At 38.6% G+C, this 25,607-nt stretch overlaps 1 protein-coding gene across 1 annotated transcript in view; it reads right to left on the reverse strand.

The window, feature by feature from the left end:
- LOC101691990 (SH3 domain-binding glutamic acid-rich protein) overlaps positions 1-25,607 on the reverse strand; it is a 45,825-nt gene that overhangs the window by 14,607 nt on the left and 5,611 nt on the right. Inside the window, exons 2-5 of the mRNA XM_004762183.3 lie at positions 23,664-23,849; positions 16,867-16,947; positions 3,308-3,382; positions 2,355-2,447 (exon numbers count right to left, since the gene is read on the reverse strand). Of these exons, the coding sequence (XP_004762240.3) occupies positions 2,355-2,447; positions 3,308-3,382; positions 16,867-16,947; positions 23,664-23,849 (435 nt within the window). The remainder of the gene's footprint in view (positions 1-2,354; positions 2,448-3,307; positions 3,383-16,866; positions 16,948-23,663; positions 23,850-25,607) is intronic.

Here is a 25,607-nt window from a genome sequence, read left to right on the forward strand (position 1 = left end):
TCTTTCTCTCTCTCAAATAAATAAATAAATCTAAATGAAGAATGAATGAATGAATGAACCCAAAAACACTTAAACAGATGGGAGGTTTTTTAAGTACAAAATGCAACCATTCAAAATATCAGGAAGTTTGGTCTCCTTTTCAAATTTCAGTCCATTTTCCTCTATATTCAATCCCAAAGCTAATCATGTTACTATGTCACTTGCGATGCCCACTGACAAATCGTGGGGTTTCTTTCTTATACAACTGAATTAAAGTAAGTCAAAGAGCATGGATCACTTGTCAAATGGGAGAAAGTCAGAATCTATCTTTATGTAGAATATGATTAAAGAGTTGAAGATGAGTTTGATCATTAATGTGAGTATTACATTCATCTAAAATTAAAATGTCTGGGCATCTGGGTGGCTCAGTTGTTAAGCAACTGCCTTCGGCTCAGGTCATGATCCTGGAGTCCTGGGATCGAGTCCTGCATTGGGCTCCCTGCTTGGCAGAGAGTCTGTTTCTCCCTCTGACTCTCCCCCTTCTCATACACTCTCTCTCTCTCAAAATAAATAAAAAAATCTTTTTTAAAAAATAAATTAATTAACTAAATTAAATTAAAATGCCTTTTACTTAGTCATTTCTCCACCAGAGCCCAGGCAAAAATAACAAAGATGATTTTTTTTTAATTCCTATCAGGATTCATAGGATTATAATTTACCTTGTAAAGAGTTCTCAATTCAAAAAAACAGAAATTAACAAAGAGGACCCCAGACCTGCTGGCTTACCACCTCCCTGAACAGTAGCTGAGAAGAGAAAGTAGACCCCTCTTTGCTATAGTTATGAAAATGTTACCTTCCCCAGGAGAAAGGGATTAGGGTATAATGTTTCTTTGTCTCTCTGTCTTACAGGAAGCAACTGGGTTTCAGAAAGTATAAATCAATAATACCATAAGAGGGCACTAGACAATTCCTGTAAAGTCTGCATTATAAAAACATGGATTTTTAAGTGACAATATAACGAGATTGATACTATATTTAATTTAAAGTTTATTATCTCTGAATGACACAGGCTGCCATGAAACTCCATCTAACTTCTAGGTTGGGATTAAAGATCTTGTGTTTTTCCAAACTAAAGACTTCAAAGAGTCTTGAATTATCAACACTTTGAAATAGACACCTTTTTTATTTTATTTATTTGACAGAGAGAGACACAGTGAGAGAGGGAACACAAGCAAGGGGAGTGAGGTGGGGAGAAGCAGGCCTCCCGCTGAGCAAGGGGTCCTATGCGGGGCTTGATCTCAGGACCCTGGAACCACGACTGGAACCGAAAGCAGATGCTTAATGACTGCTTATGACCAAGGCGCCCCTAGCCATCTTTAAATATGAGGAACTTACTGCCCTGGCCCCTCCAGATTTAAATTCTTTAAGATACAAATGAATTGATACCCACAACCACCCCAACAAGCCCATAACATGGTTCCCTACGGCCCTTTATAACCACATTCCATCTGCTGGGAATGAGATATCTACACCTCTTCTGGAATCAATAAATCATTTAAAAAAGTCATAAGCAGATAAAAATGCAAACCATCATGGTTCAGTAAACAAGTCTTTATTGCAACTGACCCAATGCATTTCGACCATTGAAACTCTGAGGGGGGCTCAGCCCAATGCCCCCAAGCCCACACGCTCAGCTCCCTGAGCACCACCATTTCCGCTTACCTGGCTTCCCAGCTACATTTTCAGAATTCCATGACTAAGTGGCCCATCTGATACCCCATTCTCTCAGCCTGGCCATTCTAGAACTACAGTCTACCCTGCCCTTTATTCTGGGGCCCCTGAATTGGGACCCCTTTAGAATTAGATCACAGGTCTTGGAGCTGCTGATATTCCCATAATTGGATCTGAACGGACTATGGGTTTCCGTCCCCAGGGCCCCTTCTTTATCCCCAGGTCCTACTGGCTTCCCAAAAAACATCACACCCCCTTACCTCTGTGCCCTCAGTAGGCAATGCCCTTGGCAGGCGTTCGCTGGGAATCCATCATTACTCATGACCAAGGGATAAGGTCCCTTGTTTTATAAAGAACTTGAACCTAACCTACCCGTCACAATACAACTACAGATTATTAAAGCCTTGTCTAGCCTGCCCCTCCAGGCCTGGGTTCAGGGTCCTTCTCTGGCTTCCTTTTAATCCTCAACCTGCCTTGACCATGATAGTGAACACTTCCTCCTGCTTCCTCACTGGCTAAATGCTCAGCTCCTGGCTGCCCTGCTCACTTCAGTATGCCCAGGAGGATTCCTGGCACAGGGAAGGTGCTGCAATGCTTGTTGACCTGAATCCAGAGAAACCATGGGGCAAAAAACCAACACTCACATTCTTCTCTTGAGACTCAGCAAGGTCGCCCGCGTCCCCGTTGTCCTCTTTTTGTGTCTCATTTTCTCCACTCTCTTCAGTCTTCTCTGTTCCCTGGTCATGAAGCAAACCCATGGTATCACTAACCTTAGATAAGATTTCAAGGGAAAACCAAACCACACATGCTACGGTTTTCTTACTTGGATACACAGTATATAAACAAAGGGAACACAGACTTCCTATCTATTTGGTCACTTCGCTACTAGTACAGAATCACCACCCCCTGTATTGCTCATTGGACCTCCTGTTGTCGGTCAGTACATCTGAGTCACGTGCATGGTAGAGAAATAAACACACTAATGAGGAGCTATAATTCATCCATTTAAGGCTTATGAAGAGAACTCCAAAGGATTTGATATTCAGGCAGTTTGTTTTCTGTTGCTTGAGTGGTGGCAGGTTTTATAATTTTAGAGAGTAAAAAAAGATGATAGAGAATAGAGAGAGATAATAGATGGATAGATGGATGGATGATGGATGGATGGATGGATGGATGATGGATAGATTGATGGATGATGGATTGATGGACAGATGGAAGGATAGATGGAAGGATGGATGATGGATGGATGGATGGATGGATGGATGATGGGTGGACAGATGGATGGATGGACGGATGGAAGGAAGGATGGATGGATGGATGGAAGGATGGATGATGGATCAATGGATGGATGATGAATGATGGATGGATGGATGATGGATAGTTGGATGAAGGATGATAGATAGTGAATAAATATATGGATAGATGGATGGATGATGGGTGGGTAGATGGATGGATAGATGGATGATGGATGATAGATAGATAAATAGATAGATAGATACTCTATCTATATAGAGTTGAATGACAGAAAAATGAAAACCAAGTAGACATTCTGAGGAAGGTAGTCAGGGGGAAGATGGTTCAGGATACTAACTCTTACCTCTACACTGCTCTGTTCCTCTCCTGCTACATCACCATTGGGAAGAGAAGATGTTTCCTCAGATGATTTTTCCACCTGCATTATATAAATTGAGAATATTTGAGAATTTTCTTGAGGATAATAGCTTACATTTCAACATTTTTTAACTATTCAAATTATGTTTGTCTTCATCCTTCATTTTATCTTTACAACACTGTAGCCTGATAGGTAGGATGGTTACTACCACTCACACTTGAGAGATGAGAAATTCAAGGCAGAAAGCGTAACACTGCAAGTCAGAGGTGGGACTAGGTCTACGCCTCCTACTTTATGCCCTTCAGACTTACCCACAGTTGCCAACCTTCTAAGATATTAAGCTAATTTTCTCATCATAAGAAGTTGTTTTGTAACTGTGTGAGGTGATGGATATCGACTAAACTTATTATAGTAATCATTTCGCAATATGTACATACATCAGATCTTTATATTGTATACCTCAAACTAATACAATGTTACATGTAAATTATATCTCATCAAAATTGGGAGGAAAGCAGTTACTCGTATTTCAAAGGCAGTTAAACCATAGATTCGTCCTCTAATGCCATGCTCCTATGATAATCAATATCAAAATTTCCATATGTACCTGAAACTATCCTAATACATACATATAGGCTATTTTTTTATTGGTTGCTATATTTGTTTAATTTTGTGGTTTTTCGAGCAGACATGGGAACATGGGGCACAACTTGATTTTTTAGTTTAATATATCATGGACATTGGCCCAAGTTAAATCAGATGGTTCTAACCTCATTTAAAAAAAGAAAATCTGCTGAATATTAAATATACAATTTATTCTAATATTTCCCAGCTGACAGTTTTTCAGAACTTATCTGTTTGTACTTTATAAACAACACTTTACTAAGCTGAATAAAATGATGGGTTTTTTTTTAAATTTTTTTAATTAGATCTCTTTCCAAAAAAAGAAACTGTAGCAATTCATATTCCATAGTAAATAAATGAACATTCTCTTTTCCTTAATCTTCATGACCAATGAAGATGACAGCTCTTTTTTATCTTCAATAACACATTGGGGACAAAATCGAATTTTATTTTTGTTTTAATTTACATTTTCTTAATTAATAAGAGAAAGCATATTTTTCATGAGTTTTAACCACTTATATTTCCTGCCCAGCTACCTGTCTTCATATGTTTTGCCCCTTTTCACTTCAGTTGTCTGTCTTTTATTGTCAATTTTTAGAGGTTCTTAATATAATAGAAATATTAGCTCTCTGTCAAGTTACAACTTTTTTTTTAGTCTATAAAGTTTTATAAATTTTGTTTTTCAGTTTTTAGTCTTTTACATACAATAAATTTATCTAATTTTTTTTATCTGAAATGCAGTGCTGTTCTTCTATATTAATTAAGAACACCCACAGCTTTAATTACTCTAGAATTTAATTTTACATAGAATGTAAAGTAGAGCTCTGTTTTTTCATCCAGATAAACAGCAAAGTATATCTGCACTATTTATAGATCATCATTTTCCCATTTAATTAAGATGTTTTTGTCATTAAGTTTTATGTATATATTTGGATCTGTTAATATACTATTCTATATATGAATATCAAGACATACCCATGAATATATTTATCAGTTCCCATGCCAACATACTGCTTTTATCAATGTAGTGTTTAACGTGAATTTTAATATTCAGAAAGGCAAGTTGCTACACAAAGTCTTTTTTCAGTTTTTCTCAGCTCTTCTCAGATATTTTTTATTCTAATAAATTTTAAAGTCATTTTTCCTGGTGTCAAATTTTTTAAAATAAGCTTTTGGTTAAAACAGCATTAAATAGGGGTGCCTGGGTGGCACAGTTGGTTAAGCATCTGACTCTCGGTTTTGGCTCAGGCCATGATCTCAGTGTTCTGAGATCAAGCCCTGCGTGGGCCTCCACACCAGCATGCGTCTGCTTGACATTCTCTCTCCTTCACCCTCTGCCCCTCCCACTTGCGCTCTCTTTCTCTCTAAAATAAATAAATAGATAAATCTTTAAAAAATAAAATGAAATAGCATTAATTATATTTGTTAGTTTAGAAGATGTTCACTTTTGGGTGCCTGGGTGGCTCAGTGGGTTAAGCCGCTGCCTTCGGCTCAGGTCATGATCTCAGGGTCCTGGGATCGAGTCCCGCATCGGGCTCTCTGCTCAGCAGGGAGCCTGCTTCCTCCTCTCTCTCTCTCTGTCTGCCTCTCTGCCTACTTGTGATCTCTCTCTGTCAAATAAATAAATAAAATCTTTAAAAAAAAAAAAAGAAGATGTTCACTTCTTATTGTTTAGTCAACATATCCAGACACATTGTAGGTCCCCCTATTACTTTAAGTATTTGTAGGTGTCCCTCAGAACAAAATTATGGTCTTCATAATATGAATCCCCATATTTTTCTTGAAAAATGTATTCCTAATTATTTTATGGATTTTTATCACCATCGTGAATGAGGTTTGATTTTTACATTCTAACTTCCTATCCATTATTATTGATATAAACAAAAACTATTAATTTTTATGTTTTTCTTTTATCCAGAAATGTCATAAACTCTTAATTCTAATAGATTGTATTGAAGTTTCTTGAGATTTCTAGGTGTACAATTACATCATATAAAAATAAAGATAATTTTTAAATTTCACATGTATTACATATATACACGATGCATTTTATTTTCCTACATTACTATAGTAACTACAACTTTTAAAACAAAGTTTAATAACATAGTGATGACAAGCATGCTATCTTGCCTCTAATTGTAATAGAAATGATTTAGTATGTCATGATCCGTGTGACACTTACAGCTGCCTTTTGATAATTGGTTTTTATCATGTTTAATTAGTTTCCTTCTGTTTATATTTTAATCCATTTTAGTTTTAACTAGGAAAGTCTGAAGAATTTTATCAAATATCTTGTTGGTATTTATGGAAACAAACATAAGGGTTTACTCCATCAATCAGTTCATAGAACTAAGTATGTTAAATACTGCTTTGTATTATACAGTTTGCTAACATTTTATTTAGACTTTTCCCCTCTGTACTTATAACAGGAATTGATCTAGGTAAAATTGAAAGTATTCTAAGTAATATATCAACTGGGTCAGGGGTTTATTCTATTTCATTTCTCTGTTAAAATTATATATAATCAAATTACATGTATGTATTCAAATTACATATACTCAAATTATATATATATATAATTATATACTCAAATTATATATATATAATTTGAGTGTATATATATATATATGCATATGGATATACATAGATATATATATATATATAGGCATGTCCATATGCACAAAGACACATACTTTCTCTCTCATTTGTATTTAATTGATTTTGGGTTTTGTTGGGTTCATACTGCCTACATTTTTATCTTGTTTTCCTATTGTTAGTTATTTAAATTGAATATTTCTTTTAGAGGCACCTGTGTGGCTCTGTCAGTTAAGCATCCGACTCTTGATCTCAGCTCAGATCTTGATTTCAGGGTCATGAGTTCAATGCCCACATCAGGCTCCACACTGGGCATGGAATCTACTTATAATTAACTATTTTACTAAGTTTTTACCACTCTTTTTATTTTTTTCCTTCCTTTTTCAATCATAAGAGTATTTAAAAGTAATAATTTTACTCTGTGTAGGGAGAGATTTGCTCATATATTGGGGTTTGGATATGAAATAACTTCTCGTTTACTATTCGATGATTTATCATATCAGGAGTTTTTTTGAGGGAGAGGGGCAGAGAGAGAGAGAATCATACACAGATTCCATGCCCAGCACAGAGACCCACTTGGGGGCTTCATCTCTTGACCTCAAGATCATGAACTGAGCTGCAATCAAGAGCTGGGCGCTTAACCAACTGAGCCACCCAGGTGCCCCTATAATACCAGTTTTATTTTCTTTGGGATATGGGGTTATTTGAAATGGGATATGCTTATTTCTTAAGTTTCTATGATATTTTTCTTTCAGGTTGTAATTCTGTGTTTGGGATAAGAACATACTCTGTAAAATCATTCCCTTCTGAAATTTATGAAAGTTTTCTTTTTGACCAAGTATATGATCACTGTGGAAAATGTTTTAATAAGTACAAGGGAAGACTACATTTTATTAATATTAATCTAATATACTGTTACTCATGCTAGTATGCATAAGTATATCCTATACACGTCTATTAAATCAAGTTTCTAATTATAATTGTACCTGATAAGTAATAAATACAATGTATCTATTAAAAGATGTTTTTAATAAGTTTTCATTTTATTTCTAGGAGTTTCTGATTCATGTATTTGTGTATTTGACTGCTATCATGATCCATAAAGATTCATGACTACTGTATTTTCTTCATAGATTTTTATCATTTTTCATTAAATTATACATTTTTCTTATTTAATGCTTTTGGCCTTGAATTCCTCTTTATCTGATATCATTAATCCGACTCCAGCTTTCTTGTTGTCTGTACAGGCCTGCTGTATACTCATTCTTTTATTTCAAGTTTTCTTGAAATGACTGTCTTATTATGTGCTCATAAATAACATATGGCTCAATCTTTGTTAAAATCCAATTTCACTGTCGACTCCAATTCCTTTTTTTTTTTTAAGATTTTATTTATTTATCAGAGAGAGGGGGGGAAGAGAGCGAGCACAGGCAGACAGAGTGGCCAGGCAGAGGCAGAGGGAGAAGCAGGCTCCCCACTGAGCAAGGGGCCCGATGTGGGACTCGATCCCAGGACGCCGGGATCATGACCTGAGCCGAAGGCAGCTGCTTAACCAACTGAGCCACCCAGGCGTCCCCGACTCCAATTCCCTTACAGCCAAGTAATCTCCTTTGGAACCCAACCTTCCAACAGATAATGACTATAAATTCTGAATCAAAAAGAGAAACAAACAGGGGCACGTGGCTGGCCCAGCGGGTAGAGCACGCGACTCTTAATCTAGGGTCGTGAGGTTAAGACCCATGTTGGGTGTGGAACCTACTTTAAAAAACAAACAAATAAGCAAGCAAACAAAAGAAAAAATAAGAGGAAAATGAGCCAAAGCAAGAAGATTCAAGGGAGACTTGCAATTTGAATGATAAAAATTATTTGTATATCCATATTCATAGCAGCATTGTTTACAATAACCAAGAGGTAGGTACAATCCAAATGTCCATGAATGAGTGAATGAACAAAATGTTGTAAATACATACAATGGAATGTTATTCAGTCTTAAAAAGAAAACTTATCCTATCTCATACCACCACACATATGAAACTTGATTGCATTATGTGAAATGAAATAAGCCACTCACAAAAAGACAAATGTTGTTTGATTCTACCTATATGAGATATCTAAAATGGTCACATTTAGGGGTGCCTGGGTGGCTCAGTCATTAAATGTCTGCCTTCAGCTCAGGTCATGATCCCAGGGTCCTGGGATCGAGCCCCGTATCAGACTCCCTGTTCAGCAGGAAGCCTGCTTCTCCCCCTCCCACTCCCCCTACTTGTGTTCCCTCTCTCGCTTTGTCTCTCTGTGTCAAATAAATAAATAAAATCTTTAAAATGGTTTCACTTATTTGTGGAGCATAACAAATAGCATGGAGGACATGGGGAGTTAGAGAGGAGAAGGGAGTCAGGGTAAATTGGAAGGGGAGGAGAACCATGAGAGACTATGGACTCTGAAAAACAATCTGAGGGTTTTGAAGTGGCGGGAGGGGTGGGAGGTCGGGGAACCAGGTGGTGGGTATTATAGAGGGCACGGATTGCATGGAACACTGGGTGTGGTGAAAAAATAATGAATACTGTTATGCTAAAAATAAATAAGTTAATTTTTTAAAAAATAAATAAATAAAATAAAAATAAACAAACAATAAAAATAAAATAGTCAAATTTATAGAAACAGAAAGTAAATTATCATGGAAGGAACTGGAGGAGAGGAAGAAATTGGCAGTTGCCTGAGTATAGTATTTTTCTTTTGCAAAGTGAAAAAGTTCTAGAGATCTTTTGCACAGCAATATGAAAATACTTAACATTACTGAACTATGTAATTTAAAATGGCTAAGATGGGGGTGCCTGGGTGGTTCAGTGGGTTAAGCCACTGCCTTCAGCTCAGGCCATGATTTCAGGGTTCTGGGATTGAGCCTTTGTCTGGCTCCCCACTCAGCAGTGAGTCTGATTCTCCCTCTCTCTCTGCCTGCCTCTCTGCTGACTTGTGATCTCTCTCTCTGTCAAATAAATAAATAAAATCTTTTTTTAAAATGGCTAAGATGGTTTTGAAAAAAAGAAAGAGGACAATGACACTGAGTGAGTTACTGTTTGGGGGGCCTAAGTCTGAGAATAGGCAAATCTTATTGGGGAGATAAAAACAACAGAAAACTCGGGGGTTTTTTTTTTATATATATTTTATTTGTTTATTTGACAGAGAGCTAGAGAGAGAGCACAAGTAAGCAGAGCGGCAGGGAGAGGGGGAGAGAGAGAAGCAGGCTATCCGCTGAGCAGGGAGCCCGATGTGGGGCTCGATCCCAGGACCCTGGAATCATGACCTGAGCTGAAGGCAGCTGCTCAACCAACTGAGCCACCCGGGCGCCCCAAAACTCGGGGGTTTTTAACAGAAGAATCAGGAAACAGAACTTGGGGCAACCATAGCTACTAGGAAATGAGGACAGAATCCTGGACAGGAGAGAGGGAGCCCCAAATGCTGCAGCCTTGCCGTTGGGAATGTTAGAACCTCCTTGGATGGCCACGGTGAGAAGAACAGTACTCCCTGTGATGTGGGGTTTCTGCCACGCAGTAGTCACCCCCACAGCATTCTGTGAACGTAATGCTCTAATGTGGGCATGACTGCCCTCATCTTCATCAGCCAGAGGAAATCCAACTACATACGTAAGTGGAAGTTTGTTACTGATATCTTAATAATATTCCCCTGACCAAAATAATGTATAAAAGACCTTGATCCTGGGCACCTTGGTGACTCAACTAGTTAAGTGCCCAGCTCTTGGTTTTAACCCAGGTGCTGATTTCATGGGTCATGGGATCAAGCCCCAAGATGGGCTCTGTGCTCAACAGGGAGTCTGCTGGTGATTTTCTCTCCCTCTCTTTTTCTCTCAAATGAAATCTTAAAAAAAAAAAAGACATTGATCCTAGTGATTCCTTGCCTGACATTTGACAACCACAGTATAGGTTATCCATCATAATTTCAGTAATTTGCTTTAAATGTCAAATTGATCATATCTTATGTCTTTCATTTCAATCTAGCATGTTCTAGAACAATAGTTTACACCTAGAGATTCCCATCACCTACATACAGTTGTATTACTATATAGGTGTTTAGGACCTAGTCCAGATCTACTGACTCTCCTCACCTGATGTTCTCGATATATTCCTACCATACATGGTAAGCGTGTGCTTGGCATTCATGGTATCTTTCATGGGGCATTGCTTGGTATATTCATGGTATAATATGTTTCTGGATAATTATCTTATATCAGGAGTTTTCCTCCATTCATCCACTTTTTTACAAATAAGATACAATGTTTTCTAACTTTGAAAACAGGCTTAGTGACTATGTTTATAGATATCTTATCTAAAACTTTTTGGACAGAGTTTATTGTTTTGTTTTTGCATGCCAGAGAAACAACCACAGTTTCGTATCAGGTGCATTATTCTTGTTAGAATCCCCATAAAGACTTTTACCTTCAAAAAAAATCATTAAAAAATTAACCACAGTTATTTTAAGTCTTTTGTCATCTACAGTTGTTTTTCTTAGCTTGTTTCATTCTGCTGTTTCCCTGAAAGCTTTTGCAGTCCACTACAAGCCAGACTGCTTCATTCATTACATAGAATGACCCAGAGCCCCCGAGAAAAGGACTATATGCCAGGTACTTTAGGGTATAGGCTTCTGATGGCAACAATTAAAGATCATTGAGACCATACCAGTGGACTGAGACAGGATTTCCAGAACCCTAGCTGAGAAGCAGATGGATTCGTGAGACTACCAACCCCAGATCCAGCAGAATGAAAATTAATTACATAGAAATGAATGAATCAGGGAAGGATGAGTACGGTTTTTGTTTGGTTTACTGTTGATGTTATCTTAATGTCCTATTTTCTGAATATATAAGGAAACCCTCTGTCTTTCCTGTTAAGCTTTTTATAAATCACAACAATGTGGCAGACTATTTTTGTACATTGAAATGAGACATTTGTAAGTGATATCCCCTCTGCCTGAGCCCTTCGGAACTTGAAAATTCTTATTAAGTCTTTCTGTGTTTCATGGCAATATCGCTCTCTGCCTAGGTTCCCTTAGAATGTGTAATCCTTATTGCCAGGACATAACTGGAAACTGTGTATACAACCAAAGCCTTGCCAGGAGTGTGCTATTAACAATGATACTCATTTAATCAGATATGACCAGATGGTTTTAAAGAACTACGGTTGCCTTTACGGAGCCAGTGCTTACTGGCAAAGCCCTCATCGGGAAAACTGTCCTCATACTTGGCCCCGTACAGCATGCTTTAGACAAAAACAATATTCCAAAAGAAAAATGCTGAGTATGTTACTTAATATCACTTTATAAGCATACATTGTCTATCTAATTGTTCAAGAGTATCTATTTTAAGGATGAGATTAATTTCCTTGCTGATACTTATCCACAATGTTGTTTACTACAAAGTGACACTGTGGCAAATAATATCATTTCCATAAATCATCAAATGTGTGTCTTCCCAAAGGGCAATTGAAGGACTTTCCCCACATGTGCATGCATAAACACCTATAAATCCAAGCAACGCTGACAACACCAGAGGTTCCAGCACAATCTGTGCTGCTAATTAGTGCAGTATCTGCAGATATCATATACATCCTGTGAGCTTCAAGCCCCTCCTCTGGGAAGATAATAATCAGGACTGGACGGTCTCTTAGCTCTCTCTAGGCTGGGTTTTATAATTCCATGGCCAGACCTTTCTTTCACTTAGTTAAAGAGAATTTCATGCAATATGACAAGACTTAAGCACAGATCAGGGCGGGATATAAAAACTGAAATTAGATATTTTTAAAATGGGACAAGATAAAACTTAGCAGAGGCTGAAATAGATTTATATATCTTAGTAGGATATATCTCAAAGGATAATGTTTTTTAAACAGCCAGCTATAGAACATTCTAAAAAATGTGATACCAATCAGGCATTAAAAGTACAAAATAACATACACATTGCTCATGGAGATAAATATGCAATATATATATATATATATATATATATATATATATATATATATATATTTTTAATTCATGATGTTGAATAAGGAAAGGTTAAGTATAGGCGGAGAGAGGAAGGGGCCCCTGGCTAGGCTCTAAGGCTATTCCTGGCAGGAAGAAGCTAAGCCAGAGAGAACAAGTGATCAGGGAAGAGACAGGACCACCTGGCTATGACGTGAGGGAGCATCACTCTCTGAATTACATTGTAATTACAGAACATGACCAGACCTCAAAGAAGTCAGTCATTAAGGATGTTATCAATAGTCCACACGCAAACCAAGATGGCACAAGAATCTCAAGGCCACAAGCTTCCTGGTCAAGTTTTTGATGAAAAACTGCCACTAGAAGCCCTCAGTGGCAATCCATTCAGGAACGACCTCATGCAAGAGAGCTGCTTCTTTCCCTTCTGCTCTCACCCTCACTTAATAAACTTTCATTTCACTTCACCCTTTTTTGTCCCTGAGATTCATTCTTCTACTCTGTGAGACAAGAACCCTGCAATCTTGCAACAATGTTGAATGCCCCCAGGGAGGGAGGGAAGCAAAGTAACCTTATAATTGCTCTGTAACGTTTGAGTTGTTTAACCAAAGCAAATACGGCATCACATTCATTTTCCAGAGGCACGTATGTGAATACTAAAATGAGTCCCTCATTTAGTGCTTGTTAAACAGAAGTGTGCGTCAGAGCTGGTGCAGCCACTCTGGAAAACAGCATAGACATTCCTCAAAAAGTGAAAATAGACCTACCCACGACCATATTATGCTAAGTGAAATAAGTCAATCAGAGAAAGACAATTATCATATGATTTCTCTGACATGAAGAATTTGAGAGGCAGAGCAGGACATCATGGGGGTCAGGGGAGGTGATACAAGAAGAGATCAGGAGGGAGACAAACCATTAAGAGACTCTTAAACTCATGAAACAAACAGAGTTGATGGGGGATGGAGGGGTAGGGATAGGGTGTCTGGGTGATGGACAGTGGGAAGGGTATGTGCTACAGTGAGTTGCATAAGACTGATGATTCACAGACCTGTACCCCTGGGACAAATATTACATTATATGTTCATTAAAAAAACAGATTGACCCCCCAAAAAAAGAAAGAAGTGTGCATCAGAATCAACCAAAGAACTTTTTTTAAGTGAAAATCCTCAGGCCTCTCCCAGTAATTCAGAATCAGCAGGTCAAACGAACTCTGACATCTGAATTTTTAAAACTATACAACTGTTTCTACAGCACAGTAACCTGTAATATAAAACTGTACCACTTAAAATGAAACCAAGCAAAAGATACACAAATGGTCATAACAGCATTACTCATATAGCTCAAAAATGAAAACAATTCGAGTATTCATCAACTGGTAAGTGGATAAGTAAAATGTGGTCTCTCCATACAATAGAATATTATTCTGCATAAAAAGGAAAAGAAGTCCTGATACATACTAGAAAATGAATGAACCTTGACAACATTATGCTAAGTTAAAGAAGCCAGGCAGAAAGAACAAAATGCTGTGTGATTTCATTTCTACAAAATGCTGAGAAGAGGAAAGTCTATATAGAAGAAGTATATCAGTGGTTCCTTAGGGCTGGGAGCATGGTTAGTTTGAGGAATGGGGTGTAATAGCTAAGGGGTACTGGATTTGGGGGGGGTGACTGATGAAAATGTTTTGGAAGTAGATCATGGTGATGGTTGCACAAATCTGTGACTATACTAAAAAGCCAGTAATTGCATACTTCTGGTAGGTGAATTTTGTGATGACTGAATTACAACTCAGTATTATATTTTTTTTTTAAGATTTTATTTATTTATTTGACAGAGAGAGATCACAAGCAGAGGGAGAGGCAGGCAGAGAGGGAGATAGAGGGAAGCAGGCTCCCTGCTGAGCAGAGAGCCCGATGTGGGACTCGATCCCAGGACCCCGAGATCATGACCTGAGCCGAAGGCAGCGGCTTAACCCACTGAGCCACCCAGGCGCCCCAGTATTATATTTTTAAGACAACAACCAAAAATTAAACATTTAATTTCATTATATAACTGAGAAGTAAATTAGACAGAATTAACTGACTAATTAACTGAATAAATATGGAAAGGACTTAAGAGAAGGATAGATAATGATACTTGCCTTTTTTAAAATATTTTATTTATTTGAGAAAGAGAGAGTGTGAGCAGGGAGAGGAGCAGAGGGAGAAGGAGAAACAAACCCAGACCAACAGCAAAAGTCCGCAGTCCCGGATCCCTAACAGAAAGCCAACAGATCATCACTAAGTCAACCCATGGTAAAGCTTACCACAGAGAAAGTTATGACCATGGATCTAGACCATCCATTCAACTTTTTAGCAACTTGTTCTTAGATAACCAAGAGTCCGCAGACATCTTAGAAAACATCTTACAGAAAAATAAAAAGGAACCAGAAAGGAAACACAACGGTCACTTGTTTGTCCTCACTTGACTCGATCTCTCAGAAGCGTTGGACCCTCGTCCATGAAAAATGCTCCTCCTTGGCAGCCTTCATGCCACATGCTCCTGGTCTCCTTCTGACTCAGACTCTCCATCTCAGCCTCTTCAGGTGGCCTCTGCTTCTCCTCTACCTAGCTTCAAGCTCCGAGTACCTCCAAGCCCACCGTCCTTCCTGTCAACCCTCCCCCTTTACTTTAGCCCCAGCCACATGGCAGCAGACCCCACATGTGCATTTCTTCAACCAGACCTCAGTGAGACACACAGCAATCTGCAACTGCCTACCTCACTTCTTCCATTAGATGTCTCATTCAGACCTAAAAACCCCCTGAAAAGTCGGTCCTCCACTAAAGTGAATGCATACACCCAACAACCAGAAACCCCATCCCCACACCCACATTCAATCTATCAGCAAGTCTTACCAATTCTTCCTCCAAAACAGACCTAAAATCATCCACTTCCATGCAGTTCTATCCCACCACCCTAGTCCAAGCTGCCATGAATTCTCATCTGTATTACTATGGGATTATGCACCCTTTTAGTCCGTTCATCCCACAGTAACCAAATGACTTTTCAAAAAGGAAATAAGATTACTTCTCTGCTTAAACCACTTACAATGTTTCCACTGCAGGTAAGACAGAATCCAGAGCACCACTATGGCCCACGGGATGTCCACCTGCAACTCCCACCTCCTATGGTACCTCCACCCTTCACCGCAGTGATGTGGGCCTCATGGCAGTTTTAGAACTTTCCACATTCTTTCCTGCCTCAGGGACTTTGCACTTGACCTTCCCTTTGCCTGAAACAGTCTTCCCTCTACCTTTCCTTCTCGTCTTCAAGACACAAGTGACCTGAATGTCCCCACCAAGAAATGTACCTTAACACCAAGGCACCATGTCTTAAAGTAAGTAAACTAACATGACCCCATTAATAAACACCTATACCAAATAAAACTCCCATACCAAACTCCAATGCCAAATAAAAAAGAATGAATTGCATGTAATAGCTTTTCTTAACTGTGAATAGCATATATGAAATGTGTTGTGTTTAAGTTGGTCAAAGCCAAAAAGGTGTTTCACTAAAAGGGAAGATTTTCTTCCTTGTATAAAACCTTATTAGCAATTGTGAAATCTACATGTTACCTTTGAAGAAGGAATTGCCACTAGACCTTTGATGTTAACCTAGGCACTAAGAGGTCCCGAGTGGCATTACCTAAAGAATGCTGACCTATGAAAGACAGCACAGCCACATGCCTCTGAGACAAACCCATCTCTATAAGGCAAGCTTTTGAGTTATTTCTCCTACAATAAGAATTAATTTGGACTCAGTTTTCACAAATCTCTTTTGAAATGAAGCTGAGGACAAGCTAACAAATTAAGGAACAAATGAATTAAACTAATGCATACTTGTCTTGACTGGTGGAGAGTCATGTGTGAGATTCTTGGGAGAAGTAATGATGCAGAGGCTGGTGCATGGTGATCTCCATCAGACAGATTCAGGATATTGGCTTTATCAGCCTAATTCTGTATTTAACTAACATAATTATGTGTAATCAAAGATAAGACAATACCAGAAGAGAAAAAGAGGTTGAGATTTATCCCATTCTTGTGTCTGGATTTCACCCTTCCCCTCTCTAAAAAAGCAAAGTCAACTCATTTTAAATAGAAAGAATTAATACAGGTGATGTATTATCATAAAATTAACTAAAATAAGCTACACATGTATAAGACTTCATCATAATAAGGAATATATTTAAACTATGTGAATGTAGAGATCATCATTTATTAAACAGTCTTGGAGGCTGATTTCTAGCTTTTTTTATTATGACTTGTGTGGAGACCCAGTGGGGAGTTCAAGCTTACCTTTGAGCCTGGAGGGGGAGCCAAACCCAGAAATGAATAAATAATATTCTCTTCTTTTGCAGAGAAGAAAGAGTCAAAATCCTGGAAGCAAAGAAAAAGAATGTTTAAACCCCACTGCACAATTGTGAGCCAGAATATTTGCCTAAGTTGATCATTTTTATTAGTCAGTAACTTGGAAGATACAACTCAAAAGTTTATCCCAGTTTGTTTTGTCAAAGATGACTAACCCCAAAAGTTAAGAAATCTCTAACCATGAACTTTAAGTTCGTTTTTATCATTCCACTTTGCAGAATACAAAGCAGCGAGAATAAGCGCGCGCGCGCGCGCACACACACACACACACACACACACACACACACCTGTTTGTGCTCAGGAATTGCAGACAAGACTCAGATATACAGAATGAAAGGATTCTCCAGAAGTGTCATATCTTCAGCTGGTTTCCTTAAAATTTGGCCCCATGGATTTGGACCCTGATCAGCTGAGACTAAGACAACACAGGGTTTCTCCAGAGTTACTGTAATAGCTTCTACGGGACAAGACCCATCTCAGACCTTTTGACACCAGCTGCCACGGGATCATGGAGGGCTTATGGTGGCACCTGTTTTGGCAGAGTGGGAAGAACTACAGAGTGTGGTGAAACCTGGTAGCTGATTGAAATCTGGAGCTCAGTGAAGCCCCACTTTGCCCCCCACCATATGCCCACCCGGGGGTCCAGCCCTAAACCCTCTCTTCAGGAGCATGGTTGTCAGGAGCCCAGAAGAGTTTCATTTCATATAGTTAAAACATAGGAGCACTTCCCCAGACGACTCTGTCCCCAGATGTCTCTGTCATCGGGGCAACGATCAGTTTCTCCACGCACTAAGGACAGTGCGTATGGCCCAGTTTGAACAGAGGGTGCTCGAACCAGCTTAGTGTTACTGCCCACTCTACTCTTACGTGTGTTAAGAAGCGTAAAACCAAATACAGGCCACGGACGTCAGGAAGAAAACGTTATGTATTCTTGTGTGTCAATCTTACCCAAAGCTTTATTATTTTCCTACCTGTTGCCCAGATTCACTCAGTGGCTAATTATACTCTCTCACACGGAATGCATTTTTGTGAGTTGCCTCAAATCTTAGCTGGAGGAACTAGAGCATCAAGGGCAAGTGGTCATTTGGTATGGATTCCTGGAGCACGCATACGCAGGATGTTAAAGATTACATGATAGAGGGGCGCCTGGGTGGCTCGGTCAGTTGAGCACTGGATTCTTTGATCTCAGCCCAGGTCATGATCTCAGGGTCATGGGATCGAGCCCCACATCAGGTTCCATGCTCAGTGGGGAGTCTGCTTGAGATTGTCTCTCTTCTTCTCCCTCTGCTACTCCCCCCAACCATGTACTCACACACTCTATCTCTCTCAAATAAATAAATAAATCTTTTTTTTAAAATTATATGATAGAACACATTAGTAGTAGTAGTAGAGAATAGGTGAAATACAATGAAGTAAATTTATTCCATTTTACAAAAATTCCATAAAGATCTGTAACTTCTCTAGTTGGCCAACTCTAGAAGCTTTCAAATCAAGAAAGGTTTTTTTTTTTTTTTTTTTACAAGATTTTATTTATTTATTTCAGACAGAGAGAGACAGCATGAGTGGGGGTGGGGGCTAAGGGGGTTAAGGGCAGAGGCAGAGGGAGAAGCAGACTCCCCGCTGAGCAGAGAGCCTGACACAAGGCTCAACCCCAGGACCCTGGGATCACATCTTGACCCCAAAGGTAGATGCCAACCGACTGAGCCACTCAGGTGCCCCAGAAAATGTTTCTTATCATTGAGTGAATTGTCTTTTGCTTCAACTTAGGTCTAAATAGCTTCTCTTTTTTTTTTTCTTTCTCTCTGTCTCTTCTTTTTTGCCAAATAGCTTTTCTAACTTCCAAAGACTGAACAATAATTTGTCATTATTTTTAACTTGACACTAACAAATAGATTCAAAAAATAATGAGTATGAAATGGTTTTTCAACTACCAGCTATGATAGTATAGCAGATTAGAAGCCCTGAAACACTGTCTCAAAAACAAATTTTTAAAGTCAGATTAAGAGAAGAAGTATGGACACATTGCTGAGCTGATAACGGAAAGATCATTGCAGGTGAGACCAAGGATTCTAAGAATAAGCACATACCAAGGCAGAGTTTCTGATACAACCAGTAGATCTTTGTGTCCACTTTGATGCCACAGAGTGAAGGCAGGAGTGACTGAAGCCTAGAGCCTAAGGGGTGGAGTTTTATAAAAGGAGGGCAGCAAGGGAGCTAGTGAAGGAGCCAGGCAGAGGGGCAAGGAAAAAGACAGTTTCCCCACAAAAGAATGACAGTTAGACTAACAACTGGCTTCTTAACACCAACACAGAAGTCAGAAGAAAGTAAAATCATAATTTAAGCATCTTTTTTTTAAAGATTTTATTTGTTTATGTGAGAGAGAGCATGAGAGGGGAGAAGGTCAGAGGGAGAAGCAGACTCCCCACGGAGCTGGGAGCCTGATGCGAGACCCAATCCTGGGACTCTGGGATCATGACCTGAGCCGAAGGCAGTTGCTTAACCAACTGAGCCACGCAGGTGCCCATAATTTCAACATCTTTAGAAAAAACAACCATTGATCTAAAATTTTAGACCCAGTGAAACTATTTTTTTTTCTTTTTTTTTTTTTAAGATTTTATTTATTTATTTGACAGAGAGAAATCACAAGCAGATGGAGAGGCAGGCAGAGAGAGAGAGAGAGAGGGAAGCAGGCTCCCTGCTGAGCAGAGAGCCCGATGCGGGACTCGATCCCAGGACCCTGAGATCATGACCTGAGCCGAAGGCAGCGGCCCAACCACTGAGCCACCCAGGCGCCCTGAAACTATTTTTTTCAGTGAAACCATTTTTAGACATGAGAGTAAAACGGACATTTTTCTGAAAAATGTTATTTTTCAAACAAAAATTTAGAGAATTTACCACTAATAGTCACTTAAAGAAACTTTTATAGTCTATATTAGACCAAAGGAAAGTAATTCCAGATGTATTATCTATGATGCAAGAAGAAATCATGAGCAAAGACATTAATAAATATGTGTGTAAATCTAACATTTAACAAGTATTGACTATAAAACAATCACTAGAAATGCCTAATTTGTGGGGTGGAATGAAGGCCAGCCACCTAAAGTACTAGAAAAAAAAATACATGAAAATAGGGAAACAGTGATTAAGATCTTAAGGCTCTTTTAATGTTTGGTGCACACATAGTTGTACATTTTGTTATTCCTCTTTAAGCTCTGTATTTTTATCACATGATACATTTTATAATAAGTTTTTAGTGATGTGAAATAGTTTGTCCAGTAATATCTATGCTCTGAGAACGCTCTTCCCCCTCCCTAACTGGGCTTGTCTTCTGCCTCCCTCGCAGTCCTGAGGATGCTTGCCTCTGCTGAATGACCAAGGTCCCCTTCGATTGTGTTCAGGCCCAGGCAGGCACCCAGCCTCTACCTGGGCTAAGACCCACAGACTCCAATTTGGCATTGACAGACATGTCTGTATTACCAGTTAGTATCCTCTGCCAGGCGGGTAACCTGGCCTCCACTGCGCCTGGCTTTCCACTGGGTGTCTCCTTTCTCTAGCTAATGGTTGTCAGCCATGCCCTCGGGATAATATCTTCATCTGTTCTGCATAGATAGAGCAGCAGGAGTTCGCGCTGGCAGGAACAGGATGGTACTCAGAACTACCATCGACATCCAGTCCCCTTAGTGCCGTGGTGCGAGAAACCCACCGCCCGTCCCTAAGGTTCCTGCTCCCTGCCACCATCATCAGACGAGGCACATGAGTGACCATTCGAGATGAGACCCGTGATTCTACATACATAATAATTATTCTTACAGGAGGCATTTCAAGCTCGTGGGAAGACACATTGACTGACCATCCAGATTCACGCCCTTTTAAACCTGACAGGACCTTGGGAACCTCCTTTCAAAATCTGAACCTACAATACAAATAATCATTTTTAACTATTTTCTGGAAACCAAGTCCTCTACCTCATTTATGCACTTCTGTTAAGAGTGTCCACAGACTGGGGCGCCTGGGTGGCTCAGTAGGTTAAGCCGCTGCCTTCGGCTCAGGTCATGATCTCGGGGTCCTGAGATCGAGTCCCACATTGGGCTCTCTGCTCAGCAGGGAGCCTGTTTCCTCCTCTCTCTCTCTCTGCCTGCCTCTCTGCCTACTTGTGATCTCTGTCTGTCAAATAAATAAATAAAATTTAAAAAAAAAAAAGAGTATCCACAGACTGCAGAAAAGCAAATTTAGCAAAGCTGTTCATAAGATACACTACTAATACCTCTCTGAAAGCAGAAATGAAAAGAATTAACATTAACAGTTAAACAAATAATTTATAGGCTCAGGACACCGGGGTAGCTCAGTTGGTTAAGCATTCAACTCTTGATTTTGGCTCAGGTCATGGTCTCAGTGTCCTGGAATCAAGTGCTGAACTGGGCTCTGAGCTCACAGGGAGTTGACTTCAGATTTTCTCTCTCCCTTTCCTCTGACCCTCCCCCTGCTGGCACACACGCACTCTCTCTCTTTAAAATAAATAAATAAAATGTTAAAAATAATAATAAGGAAAATTTATAGACTCATCTCATTAGATCCATACTTGTAATAGGAAAAAATTATAAAATAATATCCAAAATATTCTATTACAAAATAATATATACTGAAATATTACAAATATATATCCAAATATTAGAAAATAATCTTCTTAAAAAGTAGAAGTCTTTTTCTTAGGAAAGAGGAAAATTTTTCTTTTTCTTCCACAACTAAAATGAAAAAAAAATCACTAGATCACACCAAAATGGGATAAGAAATGACTTTGAGGTTTTCTTTTCATAGAAAAAGTAATTGCAGAACTTTTACCCTAAGAGTTAACATACATTAAAAGCTACATATATCAATATTTTATCTACTATAACTAACCTTAATTTAAAAGGACAATTAAAATAAGCAAAAGTAAGAGATTTAAAATATTACTTTCACTGGAAAGTATCAGAAGAAAAAATGAAATTATTCTTTTGATAATTTCAGAGTGCAGAAAACTTTTGAAAGTAAGACTCAGGATCAGGAAACAGAAAGAAAAAGGATTCAGGAATTTGTCTTGACAAAAAATGTTTTAAATTCTGCATTCTAAAAAAAAAAATCACTTTAAAAAGCCAAAAGAAAAAAAAAAAACACGGAAAAAATTTTTGCAACATCTATGGTCATAAAAGGGCAACTTTCCCTCACAAATGAAGACTCTTACAAACCAATAAATATTACTTGTAACCCAACAGAAAAATAGCGAATCATAAGGGGGGAAAGATAGCTTATAAACATAGGAAAAGAAGCCTCACTCACATAGACAGAAATCCAAGTCAGCTCTCATGCTCTGAAGTTCTTTGAGTTTTTAGATGTTTCTTTTCTTTTCTTTTCCTTTCTTTTCTTTTCTTTTCTTTCTTTCTTTTTTTTTTTTTAGTTCTTTGCTTTAATCTATATGACCATATTTCTTTAATATGAATTATTATCGACGATTTATTTAGCTTCTGTGGTATTTCCTGAACTGTGTGTATATTATTTCTCCAGAGAAAGCAAAACTAGCACAGGATTCAAAGTAATGAGAATAATTTCACTGATCTAATAACTAAACTCTTCTCTTTTTCTATCACAGGCTCTTGCTCTTTGGGCATTCTTATTGGCATCTCCAATTCTCTCTCATATTTCTTTACGATCTCCAATAACTTCTTTGAACTGGTTTCCCCACCTGGGTGGCTCAGTCGGGTGAACATCTGCCTTCGGCTGAGGTCATGATCCCAGGGGTCCTGCGATGGAGCCCGGCATGGGGGCTCCCTACTCAGCAGGGAGTCTGCTTCTCCCTTTCCCTCTGCTCCTCCCTCTACTTACATTCTCCCTCTTTATCTGTCTGTTGACTCGTCCCATTTGACCCTATTGAGGGCACCACCTCCCCCCTCCTCCCTTCCTCCATCATCTCTAAATGTTTCTTTTCAACAATTTGATTTATTAAACATAACTATAAACTCTGGAGGCAAAGGTGATTTTCTGGTGAAATGAACTATTAAATGTATAAAATAAAATTGCTGTTGAATCAAAATGTCCAGAAGAGTTTTTAAGCTATCTAGATACATTTCCACAAATTTACCTTGCATCTGTATTAGGATTTGGCTTCTGCAAATAATTCTTTAGAAAAGTGAAAGCCGACCCTGTGTCTGCCTGGATTCATGAATGCGTACATCGTGAGGCTGATCAGAATTCCTTTCCAACGAAATGTATGCTCTGTTTGTATGAGTGACCTGCACTCTTCAAAATAAAATCAGGGACCTAAAATAATCCCAAGAACTACCAAATCACCATTTTATTGTTTCTATCCTTCTGTGAATCTTATATATTAGTGACTCACAATGGGTCTACCATGCAGGTATTAATAGAAATAAATCATGTCCTGAAAACCATCAACAAGTTCCAATGCTGCCTCCAAATTAGCCTCTTTTTTTTTCAAGATTTATTTATTTTATTTTGAGAGAAAGAGAGTTGTGGGGGAGAGGCAGAAGGAGAAGGAAAGAGAGACTCTCAAGCAGACTCCCCACTGAACGTGGAGCTGGACTCATTAACCTGAGATCATGACCTGAGCCCAAATCAAGAGTCAGATGCTCAACAGACTGAGCCACCCAGGCATCCCCAAATTAATCTACTTTAAACAATTTCGGATAAACATACATGCAGAAGAATTTCCTAAGAAACCAAATACTCACCCCACAATACTGCTCTTCGTTGAAGATCTGGGGAGGCAAAGGGATTCCATTTTGAGGTTTTTTCTCTCCAGGAACATTCTCCCTCATCCACTTCCTATTGTCTTCATCTCCAGCAATGTCTAATTCCTTAAAGTCGATCTTATTAGCTTCCAAAAAGCCTACTACTTCTTGCTGCTTCTTCCTAATCTGGTCAAGAGCAGAGAAGGATTACTATTAGACTAGGGGTTTTTTTTTACAATGAATTCTGTTGTGCTGAAAAGAAATTTTAAAAAATTTTAAAATTTTAAAAATAAAAATAAATTTTAAAAAGACTAAGGGGTTTTTATGGTTTGCTTATATTTACATAAATTAAATCTTTTCTCCAAGTATACCATACAACACAAATAATCTTGCTATTTTTTAAACAAGGAAAATGATAAAGTCACACCTTTTGGTTATAAAAGGTCAACAGAGTCATTGTTTAAATTCTAAAATTTTAATCTCACCAATGTTTCAGTCATGGTATAATCAACCTAATATGAATAGAGAGGTCCTCATCATAGCTTTTACTTGAGGTCTTCGATATGCTTTTAAATTCTCTGCTAAGCCTTAATGCCAAAAAAATAATAATAATAATAAAAATTGGTTATGAAGAAAAGGGAGGACTGGGAGAAGAGCAAGAAGGAAAGATTGAAAACACAATTCCCCACGAAGCTCAAGTACACCCAACTAAAAAAGCGCTTCCCTCACAGTTATGAAAATGGGCATGTGAGTCACATTGAACAAAAGTGCCTTCAGAAATAATCAAGGAGATTGGAAAGCGCACGTGGAGAAGAGTGAAAGGCAAAAGGACAGAGGAAAAACCAGGAAGACCCAGTAGCTGTGTCTCCCTGTCACAAACAGCAACGCAGTCAAGGACCCTGTCCTCCCTCAGATTTCTCCGTTCCACACACACGGAGAGCGGGACGCCAGCCTCGCCTGAGAGACAACTCTTGGTGCCCCTTTCCCCACCCCGGGCTCTCGTCTACCAGCCACTATTGCTCAGGAATGTGGCCCTCTTCACAGATCAGACCTCCACCCCCAGAGATAACTCCAACCATATTCTCTCTTCAAAGAATTCAGTCCCAAAATGCACAATGCCCTCTTTCATCCACACTGGTAAACACCGTGCTACTGCATGGACCCTACTTAGGAGCCTCTGGGAGAGAGGTCTAGAGTGGTCCACCCACCAGTCATAAACACCTGTTTACCCACTCTACTCTGCACAAGACAGTGTACCAAGTTCTTCGTGTGAACAGATTCACAATCTGCTTATGTGGGTGAAAAAAATGCAAAGAACTCATTTGTACATTCTAGGCAGTGAATGTGCTGAAGATGATCAAGAGGCAAAATAAGTCATTTCTTAAAAATCAGCATAAAATATTAGAGATTTTCTTTGACACGAAAATAATATCTTAATTGGTTAAATCTTCTCCATAGAATGTTGCCTCATATCAAAACAAACCATTAAAACTGTTTTATAGGGTGTGAGGCCCCTGTCATTCTCGTGTAACTCACTCATCAGTAGAGGTACTAGAATTTGAGAATCCCAAACAAACATTACAAAAGGTTCATGCCAATCCCAAACCTAGGATCTAGTCTTAATGGCCCTTCTTTGGGTCAAACCCAATTCCTTTCATAGATTTGTATACCAAAAAAAAATTTATTTTATTCACTTTTGCCAAAATGAATGAGCCTATCAATGACTCGTGTGTAGAATATTTCTTTCTTAATATAAGGAAAAATAAAGTACATATAGATTCTTAAGCCCTGGAAGCAGGTCACAACCAAAACCAAATTAAGTTTTGGATTATGTAGAATTTGGTGGTAACATTATTGTATATATTCTATGAATTATCAATATGATAAAAATGAATATAAAAAATTTTTTACAAGTAAATGTAAATTGCAAGTAAAATTGTATAT

This window comes from Mustela putorius, unplaced genomic scaffold (genome assembly GCF_011764305.1).
Source record: "Mustela putorius furo isolate JIRA1106 unplaced genomic scaffold, ASM1176430v1.1 tig00000765_pilon_pilon_pilon, whole genome shotgun sequence".
NCBI lineage: Eukaryota > Metazoa > Chordata > Mammalia > Carnivora > Mustelidae > Mustela > Mustela putorius.